General features: G+C 45.6%; 1 protein-coding gene across 1 annotated transcript in view; it reads left to right on the top strand.

Moving 5' to 3' along the window:
* LOC142578338 (cell adhesion molecule Dscam1-like) overlaps positions 1-17,089 on the top strand; it is a 170,749-nt gene that overhangs the window by 121,708 nt on the left and 31,952 nt on the right. The window contains exons 8-12 of the mRNA XM_075687735.1: positions 965-1,226; positions 7,291-7,452; positions 13,354-13,656; positions 14,828-14,947; positions 15,927-16,100. Of these exons, the coding sequence (XP_075543850.1) occupies positions 965-1,226; positions 7,291-7,452; positions 13,354-13,656; positions 14,828-14,947; positions 15,927-16,100 (1,021 nt within the window). The remainder of the gene's footprint in view (positions 1-964; positions 1,227-7,290; positions 7,453-13,353; positions 13,657-14,827; positions 14,948-15,926; positions 16,101-17,089) is intronic.

Genomic DNA, 17,089 nt, shown 5'->3' on the forward strand with positions numbered 1-17,089 from the left:
CCCAGCTCCGTGTTGTACAGGCGCATCCCTTAAAGGTGATCGTGAAAACAAGTTTAATGAAGTTGCGGTCACTCATTAACGATGCAGTAGTGGCGAAAGGGTGCGGAGTAGCCGAATGAGAGGGGGGTTACGTGGAATTCGCGTGTAATACAGAAAAGATAACAGAAGGTTGAACAACCTTGACTGTATTTCCTGTTCAGAGAAAGGGGTGAGGCTACGGTAAATTCGCTCGCGGAAGCAAATTTATCGTTCTGATATCTTCGCGTCTCGACAGCGTCGAGAGAGGAGAGGCCATGGTGGGTTCACCTGAGCTGGAAATTGGGCTCCTCAATGGTGGCGCAACGCTGCAGTCATAATAGCCCATGTGATGAGAGCTGGGAGGGGAGCGGACGCTTTAGGATGGTGTTTCTTCAGGGGTGTGCGTGAGAAATTTGAGCAGTGTGAGCATGAGGGCTTCTCGATGTTGTGAGGTGACCATGGACACCGTTTTGTCGTGATCATAGAAGATAGGACGACGTGTTCAGACGCTGCGTAACTCCTGCAGTACCAACCAAGCATATCTTCAGTGTACTTGGATTGCTGTATGGGCAGTTTATTAGCAGTTTGCTCGACTGTAATACTATCGCCTTATCCCGACACGGAACGTTATCATTATATTATGAAAAATGATGGCGGTAAAGGTGCATGTAGTTAGAGGCAGGCTCTAGACACGTGGTTTTATGCTTTACAATCATACTTGTTGTATGTACTTATAATTCTAATACTTTCCGATTCATAACAGCGTCCTGTTAGGACATGATAAATTATACAATTTTTTTTGACGCTTTGCGCATCAATATTGATGGACTCCTGACTAACAGGCCAAATTTTATGCACAAGGTAGGCATAGAGACGTGTTGTCATTGTCGTCGTGTTCGAGCCGAGATCGTTGGTGAGCGCTCTGTTTGCGTCTCCCCCCGCGCAGGTTCGCGTAGGAGACTACGTGAGCCGCGACGGCTCGGTGATCAGCTTCGTCAACGTCACGCGGGCGCGGCACGAAGACGGAGGCGCTTACCGCTGCGAGGCCTCCAACGAGCACGGCTCGCACGCGCACGCCGGCCGCCTCAACGTCCTCGGGCCGCCGGCGGTGCACGACATGCCCAACCGCACCGTTGTTGCGGGACGCAGGGCGGTGCTGCACTGCCCCTACTACGGGTATCCCGTCACCAGGGTGGCTTGGCGCAAAGGTGAGACTCTGGCGACAAACAAACAAACAAACAAACAAACAAACAAACAAACAAACAAACAAACTAACTAACTAACTAACTAACTAACTAACTTACAAAAAGTAACTTACAACTAACTAACTTACAACTAACTAACGAATGAACGAACACGTAACTACGAAAATATATAGATATATAAATAAAATCGAATAAACTAAAACGCCAAAAATGTACTCGCGGAAGATGACGGTCCGGTGAGAGCATCTACATCTACAGCTTTGTAACGGCATTTTTTTTTAATATACGGTCGCATTTACTGCTGAGGTTATCAATGCTTATGATGTACGTGTTTTGCTTCTGCCGTTTAGTGCCGACTGTACTGTTTGAAATCGCGCTAGTAGTTGCGGTTAACAGTGTTGTAATGATTAATCTTGCTAATAGTCTTTGAATGAATACGAATAGTAAAAATTTATTCTGTCGTAGTTGCGTTTATTTTGAGTTGCCTGCAAATTTATCGTCCCTGTAGAGTATCACTATACTGAGTGATCATCTTTAAAGGGCAACTCTACCAATTCTTTGACCATGTCAAGTGAATGGAATACTTAGGTTCTCGAGACCCCTTGTCACGGGTCTCACTGTAGAGTTGTTTCGGAAATTCTAAAATAATTTTAAATAAGTAAAGAAAGCGCGAAAACGAAACCGAAACCTGACGGAACAGCCGAGAAAACCTCTTCGTATGACGTCACGAATATCCCCAGCGGGAAGGCGCGCAAGGCATGGCGGTCTCGCCTGCTGGGTGAACGAAACTAGTGAACAGCAGACGCTCAGCCGATTCGTGACCGCGCCGGACCTTCGGATGACAATATCAGCTGGAACAGCTCTTCAGATCTGTCAAATATTGACAGTTATGATTCTGGCGAATTCAATAGCCATGAATCGCCGTTCGCATTCGACCCGCCACCACGAGAGCCAGCGCCTACGCGCTGCATATCGTGCTGCAGCATGAAGACCAAGGGTAGCCGTAACCGCTGATTTCAGACGTGCTGCTTGCTGTTTTACGAGTTTTAACCTTTCTCAGGGAAGCGCTTCGCATGTTCGCTGTAAGATGTCGCGCACGACCTCCCGCATTTGTATCCCGCAAGAGCGCCGCTGACAGTCCGAAGCACCGACCAGTCTATTTGTTTAAATCGGCAGGTACAGCGACCACTCGTCGTTCGCTTGAGAGTGAGTAAAACATCTTTATTAATATTTGAATGGCGAGAGCAGTGTGGGAGGAACCCTCAGTCCAGGGTCCCTAAGATGATTCCGGCGATGTTTCGAGCCCGTTGTATCACAGCTCGGAGGACCTCGGGAGGTCCGCCGCGGAGGGCATCGTCGCACATCGCTTGAGATATAATGCTAGCCGCTCATCGATGACGTCCAGTAATGTCAGGACATATCAAAACAGGTAGATTTTGTTAATGTAAGCACCGTTGCATCACTCTGAATTGCGCTAACATGAGCGATCACACACCTTGGAAAACAGCGAGTGGTAGACCGTAGTAGGGGACCGTTGTTATGCTGGCTACTTATCATTCTTCGTAGAGAGAGATGCAAATGAGAGAAAGGCAGGGAGGTTAACCAGACTTAAAACCTCCGGTTTGCTACCCTGCACTAGGGGAAGGGAAAGGGGAAGTAAAGACGGAAAGAAGAGCGTGACAAAAATAAAAGCGTGAGAAAAAAAAAATATGAAAAGGGATGAAATGGGGTCCTTATAGTCTTTCTAATAGGCCACTGTCACGTAGAAAAGTCAACAAAGCCTTGACCGACTTTTGCTGCGACGACAGTTCACGTCGGTCATTCTTCGTATTCTCTTCATGCACACAATATGCTACGTAAAGTAGAGACAGATGAGGACTCTGCGCACATGATTTAGAGAAGGCGTAGTTCTCTTGCGGGAACGCCGACGTCAGTATATATTGACGCCATTGGCAGCTGAACGAGGTGGTTGTTTACGCTGGTGGGTCGAAGTAGCCCAGCTACGCTTGCTGCCCACTTGGGATACGAGGCAAGCAGTGCACCTCGGAAGCTAAATAATGAGTCTGCATGACAATACGCAAAAACGCACTCATGTTCGTAGTCGAATTTAATTTAGCGAAGTACCGGCGAGCGCAGCTGGCAGCTTTCCGTCGAAAACGGCAACGTACCGATGTCGATACGGCTCCGTGTCGTCGCCTCCTGCTTTTTGTGTGTGCTCTGTACGAAAGGAGGAATGGTTTATTGCAAATGTGTATGGTCAAAACTGAACCACAGAAGCAGTTTTATTCATCCTAATGGCCTAATTAGCGTCAGGTCAGCCACTCACGTCCGCCGGCAGTAGACGCACGAACTCCGCGACTGTGACATCCAGGATTAACCTAGGCTGAGCGCGATCGGCATCGGCTCAAACTGTGTGTGCGGGCCGCGAGGGCCGAAGTTCATGCAGCCAGCAACGCAACACCATTGGCCTCCCATCTCTTGAACGTCTACAGGGAACGCAACTTCTCGCGAGAGGAACTTCTCACGCCATGCACCAGCTCACGATCGTCGACTCCTCGACGCTCTCGTCGCTGTCGTCTGCATAATCCCGGCATGCTCTGCATGGAACACTCCTGACATGATACACAACGTGGCCTGTAACTGAGGAAGAGGTAGAGTGGGGTGTTCGAGGCAATTAATTAAATTCATTTGTAAAAGATATCTGCAATTCTCAAACCTACTTTTTTTGAGGACATGACGGAAGGGTTTAGAGGAACGTACCCAGTGAATTTCATCAACATCCGTTGATATCGAAGAATCGCCTGAGTTGCCTTAAGTCTCATGGAATTATTAAAAATTGCCTGTTGCAGATAACATCATTCTAGCCCTTGAGCTTGATTATTCAGAGAGGCGCACATTAATTGCCCTATAAATCGAAACACATATTCTCAAGCTACTCACAAACTAATCAAAATCAACAAAAATTCAATAATTACCACCTTAATTATTTGCTTTACGGCACATACGGCAATTTTTGTATTGCAGCAGGTGTGTCTGTAAGGTGTATCCACTAGGAATAGTTTTCCTAAATGACACCACTTCGGATAAACACACTATCGGAATCGACGTAAAAATGCACAGTTTCTCCTATGCATTGAAGCAGAAAATTAACTAGAACACCTATGTGTTTCGCCCTACACTTCGGGAAATGTTAACGCGATAGTGATGTGATCCTGGAGATTCAATTCAAGTATACGCCTTGCAAACTCACCGACTACGATTAGTAAGTGGCAATGTGCGTGTGTGCGTGTGCTTGTGCGTCTGTGCGCGTGTGCGTGCGTGCGTGTGTGTGCGTGTGCGTGCGTGTGAAACTCAGGATTAGTCGCCTGTTATTACGTCATCCAAAAAGTCCCTTTCATTTTTTAACTGCACCAAAATTTTACGGGAAACGTCAACTCGTTGTTCTTGTACATCACTCCACAATTCTGGCACCAATTTCGAACGAACCTCCGCACATTCAAATTTTCAGGAATTATGTTGTTAACCATGGTTTTGCACATGTTGAGGTCTTCGGCGATTAATCTAATACTCAAACGCCTGTTCTGAGTCCAGGAGATGCTTCTTTGGTCGCATTTTCTTCCAAACCGCTCGTCGAAGGGCGTCCAGATCGCTCCATGTCTTCAACGGTCTCCCATCGGTTCTCGCGCTCGCTGAACCACCAAAAAACCTGTGCCCTTGACAGGGCATCGTCTTTGTAAGCCTCCTCCTCATCCAGGGCAAGCGTCTCGGAAGCGGTTTTGCCCAGGTGAAAGCGAAATTTATTCGCGTACCGCTGCTCCGGCGAACGCTCCTTGTTTGACGTTTTCTGCCGTGCCAGATACTCGAGAATAGCTTTCGCGCCACTTTCAAATACTCCCCGTGTCAGAGCTCGGACGCGACTGCCGCCCGGCGCGTCACTTATTGTCCTCCGTACCGCCAATGCACATCATATCCAGCTGTCGGCCGCCTGCACAGCCCGCGTCGTCATTCAAGACGTTGTGTATCCCATTGAGTTTCTTGTGCTACCGGCCTTTCCGCATGACGTCATCCTCTGTTGGCATTTTCTCTCTCGCCATGATGCAGTCGTTGACTATGCTCTTGCCGAGGTGGCATTCTCTGCGATGAGTTCCGCGTTAGGTTCGTAAAGTTGTTTGTCGCTTACGATACGAACATACCACCCAGTAGTACAGCCCTAGTCCCCGTATCCTGTGCTGGTGTTGGCGATTCCATAGTTCTGTTTACACCATCCGAGACTGTTCAACACCCCAGAAATCTCGCTTTGCCATTTACCGTTCTCGACAAACCCAACGGCGCCACATCCTTGTTCGTTGCGAATCCGTTGCCAGTTCCCTCAACCTTACTGCGTGGACAGTGTATAGGCACAAATCAGGCATTAGACGTATCCTCCATCTTCTGCCTTGACGACGCGAACAACTTGCAACTTAGTGCCCCGATACCTTCTACCGGTACGCCTGGTCGGCCATCTTTAAGTGTGTTTGGCTGCACCATCGACAACGAACTTGCAGAGGCCCACCCTGAGACACTTCTTGCACTTCTACACCAGTTTCGTGGCTTGTTTGATTTCCAGAAGATGTCAGTAGGCCGAACTCACACTGTTCTCCATCCGATTGACACCGGCTCCCAAGCGCCTCTGCGACAGCGCCCTTACCGCGTATTCCGTGGTGAGCGTCGTGTGATCTCCGAACAAGTCGACGACATGCTTCAGCGCGGCATCGTTCAGCCGTCCTGCAGTCCGCGGTCGTCGCCTGTTGTTCTTGTCAAGGAAAAAGACGGCTCAATCCGCCTATGCGTCGATCACCGCCGATTAAACAGTTACGCGCACAGATGTGCATCATCTGCCACCTATCGATGAGCCCCTGGACTGCTTGCCCGTCTCTCTGAAGAACTTCTAGCGTTCAATGCCCGGGTCACGCGCGCGTCCTCGATACGCTGGCACCACGGTGAGGGCGATGGTAGCGCACACCGTGGTGTTTTCGGACACTTTCCCTATGAAAATTTCCTAAATTTCGCCGCAATACACCAACGTAAGTCGACAGGCAATATTTTCGAAAATATAAATTTCGAGAAATCTACTTTGTTTCAGCAAAGTTTTGACAGCAACATGGAAAGGGTACTTCTTTCTGATAACATACGGATTTACGACACTTCGTCGGCACTTGGTGCCGAGTTATAGCAGTGTTTTGGTCCTGACGAAGTAGACACTGCTATAACTCGGCACCAAGTGCCGACTAAGTGTTGTAAATTCCTTTAATACTATAGAAAAAATACTGTCTCGACGTTGTAGTTGGAGGCTTTGCTACTTCAATAACAATTAAATAAAACATTAAGTAAAAATTAAAACCGTTTCTAATGTTTCATGACGTTGCTAACTTTTGAAAAATACTTTCTTGAAAGTGTTGTACATTCAGTTGCGCTAGTGTATTCCGGTGAAATTAACAGACTGTTGAACGGGCAATGTCAAAATTTTCCATTACATCAAGATGCGCCTTGAGTCTCCGTATAATGTTATCACAATAAAAAGCAATACTTGCAAAAATCCTGAGCAAGCAGATGTTATGTCCATAGATACTACGTTAGCAGTAAGTGGCCCACTTAAAACACAATAATTCTCCTGTCCAAGTCACAGTGACCAAACATTTGACAATAATGCTGTATGAAAGACGAATGACTTCTTGTTAACAAATCCTCTTTGTTCTGACGCAAAAAAAAAACGGCGAAAAACTTTGTTTTCTGATGTCCATTAAGGCCGCACGGCTGCGGGAAGGGTGCGATGAAAAACAAGACATTTGTCCGATTCGACAGCTTTCATCATCAGAATTCTGCAACCTACATGAAGCTACGTTGAGTTCAAGGAGGCGTGGCGCGTACGTGATTTTGCAATCTCTCTCAATGAACAGATAAGTCGCTCGCTGTATCGCAAAAGTATAGTGTAAAAAGCTCTGGCAAACGGCTTAACTTGCCATAACTTGCTTAACGTGCCATAATCGGATCTGCCACTTACTTCCTGACTCACCCCCTGCACTCGCAGATGCCAAGAGCCTGCCCAGCAGCAAGCGCGTTATGGCTTACCCGAACGGCTCCCTGGTCCTGGAGGCTGTGAGCCGTAAGGACGACGAGGGGCGCTATTCCTGCTCTGTGAGCAGCGAGCACGGCAGTGAAGCCCACAACTATCTCCACCTCAGGGTGCTGGGTAAGTGCACTAGACTCTCGTGTTTTCGTGCTGCTCGCTCTTTCTCTCTTGCCATCATTACCGGCGGATATGGTATGGTCATCGGTGTAGTAAGGGAAAACATAAGTTGATCGGCTTTGGTATGAAAGATGGCTCAGTGTATGGGGATGGTTATTTGTCCTCGTTGTCCTTCATTGGTGGAATAACACCGTTTTTTTACTTTACATTGCACAGAATATTTGTCAAAGTACCGCAAGTCTACCCTTTCAACTCTATCACTCAATGGGGCGGACATTACTTGCTAAAATGATTTCACTAAATTACACTAATTACCTTTTTAACTAGTTGATTTATGACACGTATTACAACTTCCCAATTGTAGGCGGTGGGTTTATTAGGCGTATCCGCTTTAGAACCAACTGTCAGCATGTTACCAATTTCGAGATAATGAGCAAAACGTGAACAAGAAGAAGAAGGCAAGTCCACTTGTCGAAACGTTGGCTCCTGCATTCACCTTGTTCCCGTTTTGCTCATCGTCTTGAATTTCCATCTCCCGCATTCCCCGTCTTTTCTCTCAATTTCGAGATAGTCATATCTAAAGTGGGCGACGAAATACGAGGATGAATCAGAAAGTATTTGCCTCTACTTTTTCAGGCAGATTACGGCTGTAAATGCGAAGTCAACATATCAATTCCCAGCGGTGGACCTTTCTCTCTTTTTTTTGAACCTTATCTCATCCGCCGGCAGCTCTGCGGTACGGCACTTATGTCAGTTGTTGAAGACGCTGGTTGTGCTTCACGCGTCCACGGCGTACGAGCAATGAAGTGTGATTTGTTTTCTAGGCAGCAAGGGACGAACGCCCATTGTAATTCACAGGGAAGTGCAGCCAACGTATGGGGAAAAGTGTCTCGCTTCGAGAAGTGTGAGGTGGTGTTGCGAGTTCGCAAAAGGGCGCGAAGACTTGCACGACAATGAATGTCCGGGGAGGCTGCATGCGTCGCTGACTGACGACAACATTTCGCGCATAGATTCAATGGTGAAAGCGGATCGGCGTGTGCACCTCAAGGACAATTCCTAGGACTGAGCTTTTTGAGCGCGCAAAGAGGGACGAGAGACAGTGGCAAGACGCGGACACAGCGCGTCTTGCCACTGTCTCTCGTCCCTTTTTGAGCGCTAAAAAAGCTGTTATGGTATTACCAACACGCCCTAACCTGCACTCTTTCAATTTCCTAGGAGCTTGGCATTTCGTAGTTATGCCAACAATGGGAATAACTCAGCTGTTCAAGACTTCCCATATCCCCACGCCTACACATTCCGAGCTCGCGGCTCTCCGCGATGCACTTCGTGGGATAAATGGGCAGTCTTCGGTGATTCGAGGCCGGCCGGCCTTGCAATTTGTACAGTCATTTCTCCGACATGAAACTCACAATCAGCTCACGTGCGAAATCGTGGAACTCATCCATACCTTGAGAGAAAAAGGCCATGATATCACTTTTCAATGGTTACAAGGCCATTGCGGTACTGGTTGAAATGATGACACAGATAAGGAAGCTCGTGCGTCAAACAAAGAAGACCGCTGCGTCTTCATTCCTCTCTCAAGGACAGACGATGCGAGACAACTTCGCATTTTTGCACGCACACTCTCCTTAGCAGAGTGGAATACCGCACATACAAGGCGATTGCACAGACTAAACCCTTCACTGCAACTCAGACCTCCGGCCGGACGACACCGACGCAAAGAGTCCCTCCTGTGTCGGTTGTGGCCGGTAGTTGCCTTCACGAAAGCTTATTCAGCACTAATTTAGAATGGCTGACAGTCCTGCACGTGATGTTTGCGGATGCGAGGGGAACATTGACCACTTATTGTGCCACTGCCCTCAATTTGAAGCACAATGACAATCTGTGTCTAACAAATTCAGGAAACTAAATGATCGTCCTCTGAGTGACTAGACAGTACTAGAACACCGTCCCCACGGATCACCGTCTCAGATGGCAGTGAAGGCACTTTTGTGCTTTCTGAGAACTTCTGGTTCGTACGAGCGGCTTTGACTCTAGTACTGTCCGTGCACGTCTCTATACTACCTATCTCTCTCTGCCTTATCTCACTTCCCTCTCTTCCTTTCCCCAGTGTAGGGTAGTCAACTGGAATTTTGACTGGTTGACATCTTTGTCTTCCTTATAACCCCCCCCCCCCTTCCCTCTTTCTCTCTCTCTCTCTTGGCATTTCATATGGGAGTGTTGGTGACATCGTTCACGCGTCCTTAGGGTCCCGGAATGTTTCATGTCGGTGGGTGCCTAAGGAGTTGGATGACTCGATGAAAGGCAAGCGAATGATTGCTTTACTGAATGATCTGCAGTGGTATGCCGAGGAGGGTGAAAGTTTCCTGGACCGCGTTTTTACTGGCGATGAATGCATTTCACGCCGCAATCGAAGCAGCGGAGCATGAAACATCTGGATTCACCTGTGACAAGAAAATTCCTTTCAGTTTAACCTGTTGGGAAGTGATGTTAATGATCTTCTGGGATCACCGAGGACCACTCCTGCTGGATTTGATGCCACAAAGTGCAACCATCAATGCCGTCAATTATTGTTCAACACTGTCGCGTCTCCTGGCTGCAATCAGACGAAAGCGCCTAGGGAATCTAGATGTGGGCAACGTGGTTATCATCTGTGACAATGCGAGGTCACATGTGGCAATCAAAACCGCCGACAAGCTCCGGTAATTTCACTGGGAGTGCCTGGACCCCCCGCCATACAGTCCGGACCTCGCCCCTAGTGAATTCCACGTTTTCGGTAAGCTGAATAAGTTCCTCGCAGGACAGAAATTCTCCTGCAACGATGAAGCCACGACAGGAGTCTGACGGTGGTGCCACAGTCATCCGGACGAATTCTACGACAGGAGCACCTCAAACTTAGTGTTGCGCTGGAATAAATGTCTGAACCGGTGTGAGGACAATGCAAAAAAATGCAGTGTAACATACGTAGAACAGTACATATATTTGTAATTACTTGTATTTACCTTATTTGGCTAATAAATAATAGGGGCAAATACTTTCAGATTTGCCCTCGTAGGTGGAACTCCAGTTCCTTTTGTGCGTGAATGCAGAAAACAGGCTTTCCTAAAACATTAAGTTGTGCACGAGGGAATTTTACGGGCCAGTTTAACTGGGATGATCTCGTAACCAGTGCCATCCTTAGAATTCATTCGAAGGTAATATGTCTTGCAAGCTCACCGGCTACAACTCACAAAATTATGTACCGTAAAGTAATTAGTAAATAATTTTAAAACACCACTGCAGTAGGTAAGGCGCACACACAAAACGTGAACACGAGCGCTGACGATGAAGCGTTTCTACCAACTTATTTATTAGAAAAGAACCGAGGAGGGGGCAAACTGTCAGCAGAAACGTCAATGCACAAACAACTACGCGCAGTGCATTAAAGACTGGAAATTGATTAAGTAAGAACTAATAAATACGTTTCTAAGATATCAGTTGATACAAGTGCTTCATTGTCGTCGCTCATGTTCACGTTTTGTGTGTGGGCCTTAATTTCTGCAGCGTTGTTTTCTAATTATGACATTCCAACTAGTCCAAACCCAAGCCTTAATTAATTAAAAGCCCAATTCTTCTAAAAATTTTGTTAGCCCTCTGATTGGGCATTTTTATTTCTCGTGGAAGTAATGTCCACTTCGTCGAGTAATCTAGTTCAAGAATTTTAATTGTGCTATCAGCCACAAATGATCTTAAAAATTTATATAATCTAAAAAAAGAACAGTCTATATGAAGGCCGCATGTACTTGATATTATTTAGGTGAGGATGGATAGTAAAGCAGACTAAAAATGCTAGTTTTTTATTTTATCGCCAAGATATGTCAGCATTCATGGTAGATGTTTGCACCAAGTGCTTCTGAACTTGAAAACTTACTCATCTGAGCGTATCCTCAGATGAGCACTGGAAAATACTTAAAAATGGAATGAAACACGCCTCTTCCCTGAGAAGAAATGTTGGGAAACGTAATGCGGCGTTTTATGGGTTATTGTCCATTCAACACGTATAAATATCTTTAGTACGTTGCACAATATTTTAGAAAAGTTACGTGTGTTGCTTTCTGAATGTCTTTAGTAGTTCAGTGTACGGCCTAAATGTGTCATAATAGTCGCAATAGTTCCTGCGCGAACACTTGAATTGGTGTAGGTGCCCCAAAACCACATTTCTTGAAGCATTCATACTGAAAGTCAATGTTTACGATGTAATTCATTAGAGTGATGGTAACAAGACCTAAAAGTTTCTGAGACCCTGAGTTCTAAAGCAGGTGTGTTTTGGGGTGCTGTGCTGAGCAGGATGGAGCAAAATAGGATCAGATAGGCAGAATTTCAGGCCACTTGCAAAAGTTAAACAAAGAAGGAAGATCAAGGCGAATGAAAAAAAAGGCTAATAAAGGGTGATTCAAAGAAAGTAATTGCGTAGACGGCACACTAGGAGCGTTTAAGGTCAGCTTGTGGGAAAATAAAACGTCTGTGTCACGTGTTATCATAACGCCACTTTTGCTGCTTTCTCTGCAACCGCTGTACTTTCCAAATATATATTTTTTGTGAATTCTTCCTGAATGCTTCTGACACATGCTCAACCAAATTAAACGTGATGTCACCAGAACTTTGCTTTTACTACGAGCTTTACCAAAGAAAATCGCTTAGGATTCGTCATTTGCCGGTACATTTTTTTTGCTATACTGTGGTAAAAGTTACAGTTATTTTTTTAGTTCAGAACAAAGCTGTCTTGGTGTCTCGGTATACATGCGTGTGACTCTAAGTAAAGATCGGTTGGAAGTCAGCACTTGGCTTCGTCGTTCTTTTGGTTCCTCTACATGTACGGGCTGTAAGTGATGTTTCAGAGCAAAGCCCAGTGCACATAAATATGCCAGGAAAATTGGGAGTACTTGCCTGCATAGAATTTTCAGAAATATTCCTTAAGAAAGAAAAAAATATATTTAAAGATTATATTTTAATATTCTTAAAAATACTCAATATTTTTGTACCAAATTTACCACAACATTAGAAGGCATACATCCCAAAGTCTGAAAATCTTGAAGTACGTTGCTTAAAAATATGCTAAGTTAGATGCAGTTGTAGCCGAATACATAGGTCCGCTGTCCGTCCTCCCCTTATTCGCTAAAGATAACCTGAAGATGAAATCGACACATTTAGTAGATGCAACTTTATTCGCCACAATACATTGTGCGTTCCAGCTGTATAATAACTTGAAAAAGAGGATCCGGTGCAGACTGTTGAGTATTTTGTTTCTGCTTCGTTTACTTGACAACCCGCTTGCGTGAATCGTTTCTCATTTTTAATACCCATTGATGCCATTTCCAGTATTTCATCCATGAAGCATGCGGGCTTTTTCTTTCGTTAAGAGTGGAGCGGAACCTTCAGGGTTATACCGTAAACAGAGGTATCTATGAAATTAAAAATGCTCTTTATCTTCAATTATTTCTTCTACATTGTGGGTAATGCTGTCCTTACCCCCTAATTATAAACAAATGTGGTGTAATAATTGAAACAAAAAGTGTTATTTATCTGAATGCGGCACTGGCGGCTGTAGTGCTAAACGAAAACCAGATGCAGAAATTTTAGATGTAGAATATTTTCTCGCGAAAGATGCTTTCCCTTAAACAGCATGCGTTTGCGGCAGAGCACGCTTTACAGACAGAAGAGCTTCTGCGTTGGGCGGGTGCTGGATTAGATACGAACCACTCACGCATTCATGAAAAGCTCTGAGAGCCAGTCCAGTTTACGCCAAGACATGGTGTCGAAGGAATGAAAGTGAAATGTAGTCCTTGAACACACTTTCGCGCTTTATCTGTATCTGCGACTACCTGTACTTACAGTCTTGCCTGCACCTATGGCGGTCGTACGCAGTTCCGCCGTCCATAACGCCCTTCTCGTTTCCCGAGAAGCCTCAGCTGGGCTCTCGAGCCAGCGTCACATGCAGCGTGCCCGAGGGAGACCCGCCCATACGGCTGTCGTGGCTGCGAGATGGCGTGCCTCTGGATTCCGCCTCTTCTTCCACCTCTGCGGTGGGCATCTCCTCGGGCCACGTGGACGACTTCATCTCGACGCTGGTGTTCAGGTCGCTGCGCGAGGAGCACACGGCTGTGTACACGTGCCTAGCTGCCAACGAGGCCGCCTTCATCAATTACTCTGCGCCGCTCGTCGTTTACGGTAAGTATCCATGTGCACTCGTTGAGTGGGTGTTCTAGTACGGGAAAATGTAAACAGCAAAGCCACCGCTATTAAGTTTTCATTTATTTACAATGGCGTTCCCGTCGATACTGGCGTCGTTCCTATGAAACACTGCACTACTAGGAGAATAGGGGATGCGAATACTGTAGTTCTTTTACCACCACTCTTCGTTTTCGTTTACTTTCTTATGCTTTCCCCTTCCCCTTTACCCCAGTGTGCACTAGCAGGCCACAGACACGCTCCTCCGGCCAACCTCGCCGCTTTGCCTCTCGTTAAACCTTACACACACTCTCTCTATTGCTCTCGTAATTGAACAAGAATCCTGCGATTCGTCCAATATTTGCTTTCGAAAGATGACTCGCATTATACTGTTGTATTCGTGAGAACTCCGGCAACGGCATCACGGCCTGGACAATAACTAGAGTTAATTTGACGCTTCACGTGCAAGCATGTCAAAGCTAATGTGGCTTCTCGCATTTCGCGCAGTCACGGCCAAAGAGTAACACCCCATATTTTTCTTAGAAGAATGTTGCTTGATTCGCGTTACTGTAAATCCTACTATATAACATAGTCGTGTGAGGAGAATACATTACATAGAAAAGGACCCCACCATTGCCTTATATTAGTAGTTTTCTTGTTTATTAGTTCTAGTAGTTACCCCCCCCCTCCCCCCCAAAAAAAGCGTAAGTGTTCGGTGTTGCAGGTTCAAACGTGCAGCACGACAGAACAACGAAGAATAACCGATATCGGTGACTTGGAGGCGACAGGAGCTATGTGATGTCTATGTAAAGGACATGTAATGTCTGGCTACCATCTACGCTTGGTTTTAGGCGTCGCTTTTTGTCTATGATATATGTGTTTTTCTTGCGAGAAGCCGCTGAAAAGTAATGCATAGAAATAGGTGTTCGCAGTGTACTGCAGAACGAACAAAAGGCAGAAAACATTGCTCACGCAGCTGTTGCAATATCGATCCAGCATACGGGATCTGGCGATCTAGACGACTTCACCACGAAACACGCAGGGTGACATCGTTAAGCCGGATAACCTGCAAACAGTTTTCATATTTGAGACAATAATAAATTTTTTTAAGTACTTCAATTATTTGTGCGGCCTTATGTGTGCTGCGATTTGATTGGCGTTATTGACGCAGCTCCACCGCGATGGCGGTTGGAACCCAAAGACACCACGGTGACGACCGGTGATCGCATAATCCTGGACTGCCAAGCTGACGGCACCCCGGAACCCAGAGTGCGCTGGAAAAAGTCGGCAGGTGCGCTGTTTCTTCTACATCATCTTATCTTATCGACACAGAGGGGACGTTATGTACTTAAAATAACAATAAAACACATGCATGAGTATTTTGGTTCCAGCACGCTGGAATCTGGTACAATTATAGTGCAAGCGGTCTGCCACTCGGTACAATATGTACATATATTTACCACTGGAAAACACCAAGCGAACGAAAAAAAAAAACATTTAAATACGAAGACAAGCGTCAATTAGAAATTTAGCGCGACATCTGAAAAGGTTCGCATACTAGAAGAAAAAAGAAAAAGAAAAGACGAACCAGTCTATTTATTTTATTTCAATCGTTATAGATAAGGTATAAGAAATCGTGAGCTATGAAATGTGGCATCTGAGCTGTTTGTCGTGTAACTACCACGAACGAATAAAAAAATTTTGATACTAATTCTCTTGTGCATCGTGTTGCTTCCAATGTAGTCGAAAGTAAGTCAAGTGTCTCAAATCACGAATGCGCGTCAGTAGCCTAAGTCAGACATGCTGTGTCTGCGACGAATTATGCGACGAAAGAACTGGCCGCTTTTCAAAACGGTGCATGAAAGTGTAAGAGAAAGCATCAGTTTTTGAATCAAGCATTCCCGACGGGACAACACATGCGTATTCCAAAAACGTCACAGTGGTAAAAAAAAAGAAATAAAGAAAGGAAAAAGAAGCTTCTCTGCCACTTCTTTTCCTGGTGAGCTGGTAACTTTCTACGGTTTGCCGTTATCTTGCAATTGAACTTCTGTAGGGGGTCCCTATATTTTAACGTTAAGCTTCTTTTTGTTCGGTTTGTTGCTACCTTTAATTTTGTCAACACATGTAAAAAAAATTGACTGCATCACAAGCACACATTCCGATCAAAGAGCTGTCCTGAAAATTATCTTAAGAAACATATACAGCATTGTCGAAATAAATTGTCGAAATAAACCTTTCGAAATAAATTGAACTCGTTATCCTCGTTGCAGGGCTGCAGGCTACTGAATTTCGCACGGTAATCAGCAGCTCTCGCATGCAAGCGCTCGTGAATGGCTCGCTGGTCATACAAGAGGTGGAGACGTTGGACGCCGGCGGATACATGTGCGAGGCTACCAATGGCGTTGGGCTGCCACTGTACACCGTCGTCCAGGTCAACGTCCATTGTGAGTAAGGCACTCTGGTGCTCAGTCACAGTTTCAGAGATGGCCATCGTGAACTGTAAGCAAAGGGAGACGGAAATCGGAGGCAAAGAAAGGCACACTGTCATTCGCATAAACGGAAGCAAGTTTAGGCACGTAAGCCTACTTCATTTCACCATTTCATAGCGGTACTGAGTTACTACATAGTTATCGACAAAAGGAAGGCACTTGTGCGAAACTTTGTACCTTTTCTCCTGCGACACCTATTCTGTAGCTCCTCAGAGTGGCATGCTTGAAGCCACTTAAGCGCGCATAAGTCGACCAGAGACTGAAATGCCATCGTGACTTTCTTCCGCTTCCCTTTCTTGTGGCTCCGTCCTCTGGCACTGCTTTTCTCAGATGAGCGTTCTTCCAGCCAATTCTGGCAAATAGCGACTGTAAGGAATCGGAAAACTTAACTGTAAACAAGAATGTTAGTGCTAGAAAACGAAACAAGAAACCTGACAAGAACAATTTATCGTGCTTTCAGTGACCGGTAAGCTTTTGCCGAATGCTCGCAAGAATAAAATGAGTATATGCAGCGATCACATGAACGTCTCCTGTGCTACGTAATATCGGCTCATACCTGATCTCATAAAATATATCTAAACTTTTTTTCATGGACAATAATTTCTTGCAAAGATAAGTTCTCACTCGAACGATGAGAATAGAGGCGTGTTGTGGCATAGCTATTCTGCCCGTCTTAAGTTGCCAAAAGCAAAGTGCTCATGTTATGGGTTTTACAAAAAAGGTAAACACTTGCATGCGTAAAAAAATCATAATAACACCTTTTACCTCCAATCTGCAAAAGCTCATAGCATACCGTAATGAGTGGCCAATGAATGGCAATGCTCTAACATGACTGTGAACGCTATTAAGCAACGCGTCATTAGAAACATGAAATTTATGGAATATATAATTTTAAATGCTGTACGTTAAAGACATGCGACGTCACCAACCAGTTCGCCAATACG

Source organism: Dermacentor variabilis, chromosome 4 (assembly GCF_050947875.1).
Source record: "Dermacentor variabilis isolate Ectoservices chromosome 4, ASM5094787v1, whole genome shotgun sequence".
In the NCBI taxonomy this organism is placed as follows: Eukaryota; Metazoa; Arthropoda; class Arachnida; order Ixodida; family Ixodidae; genus Dermacentor; species Dermacentor variabilis.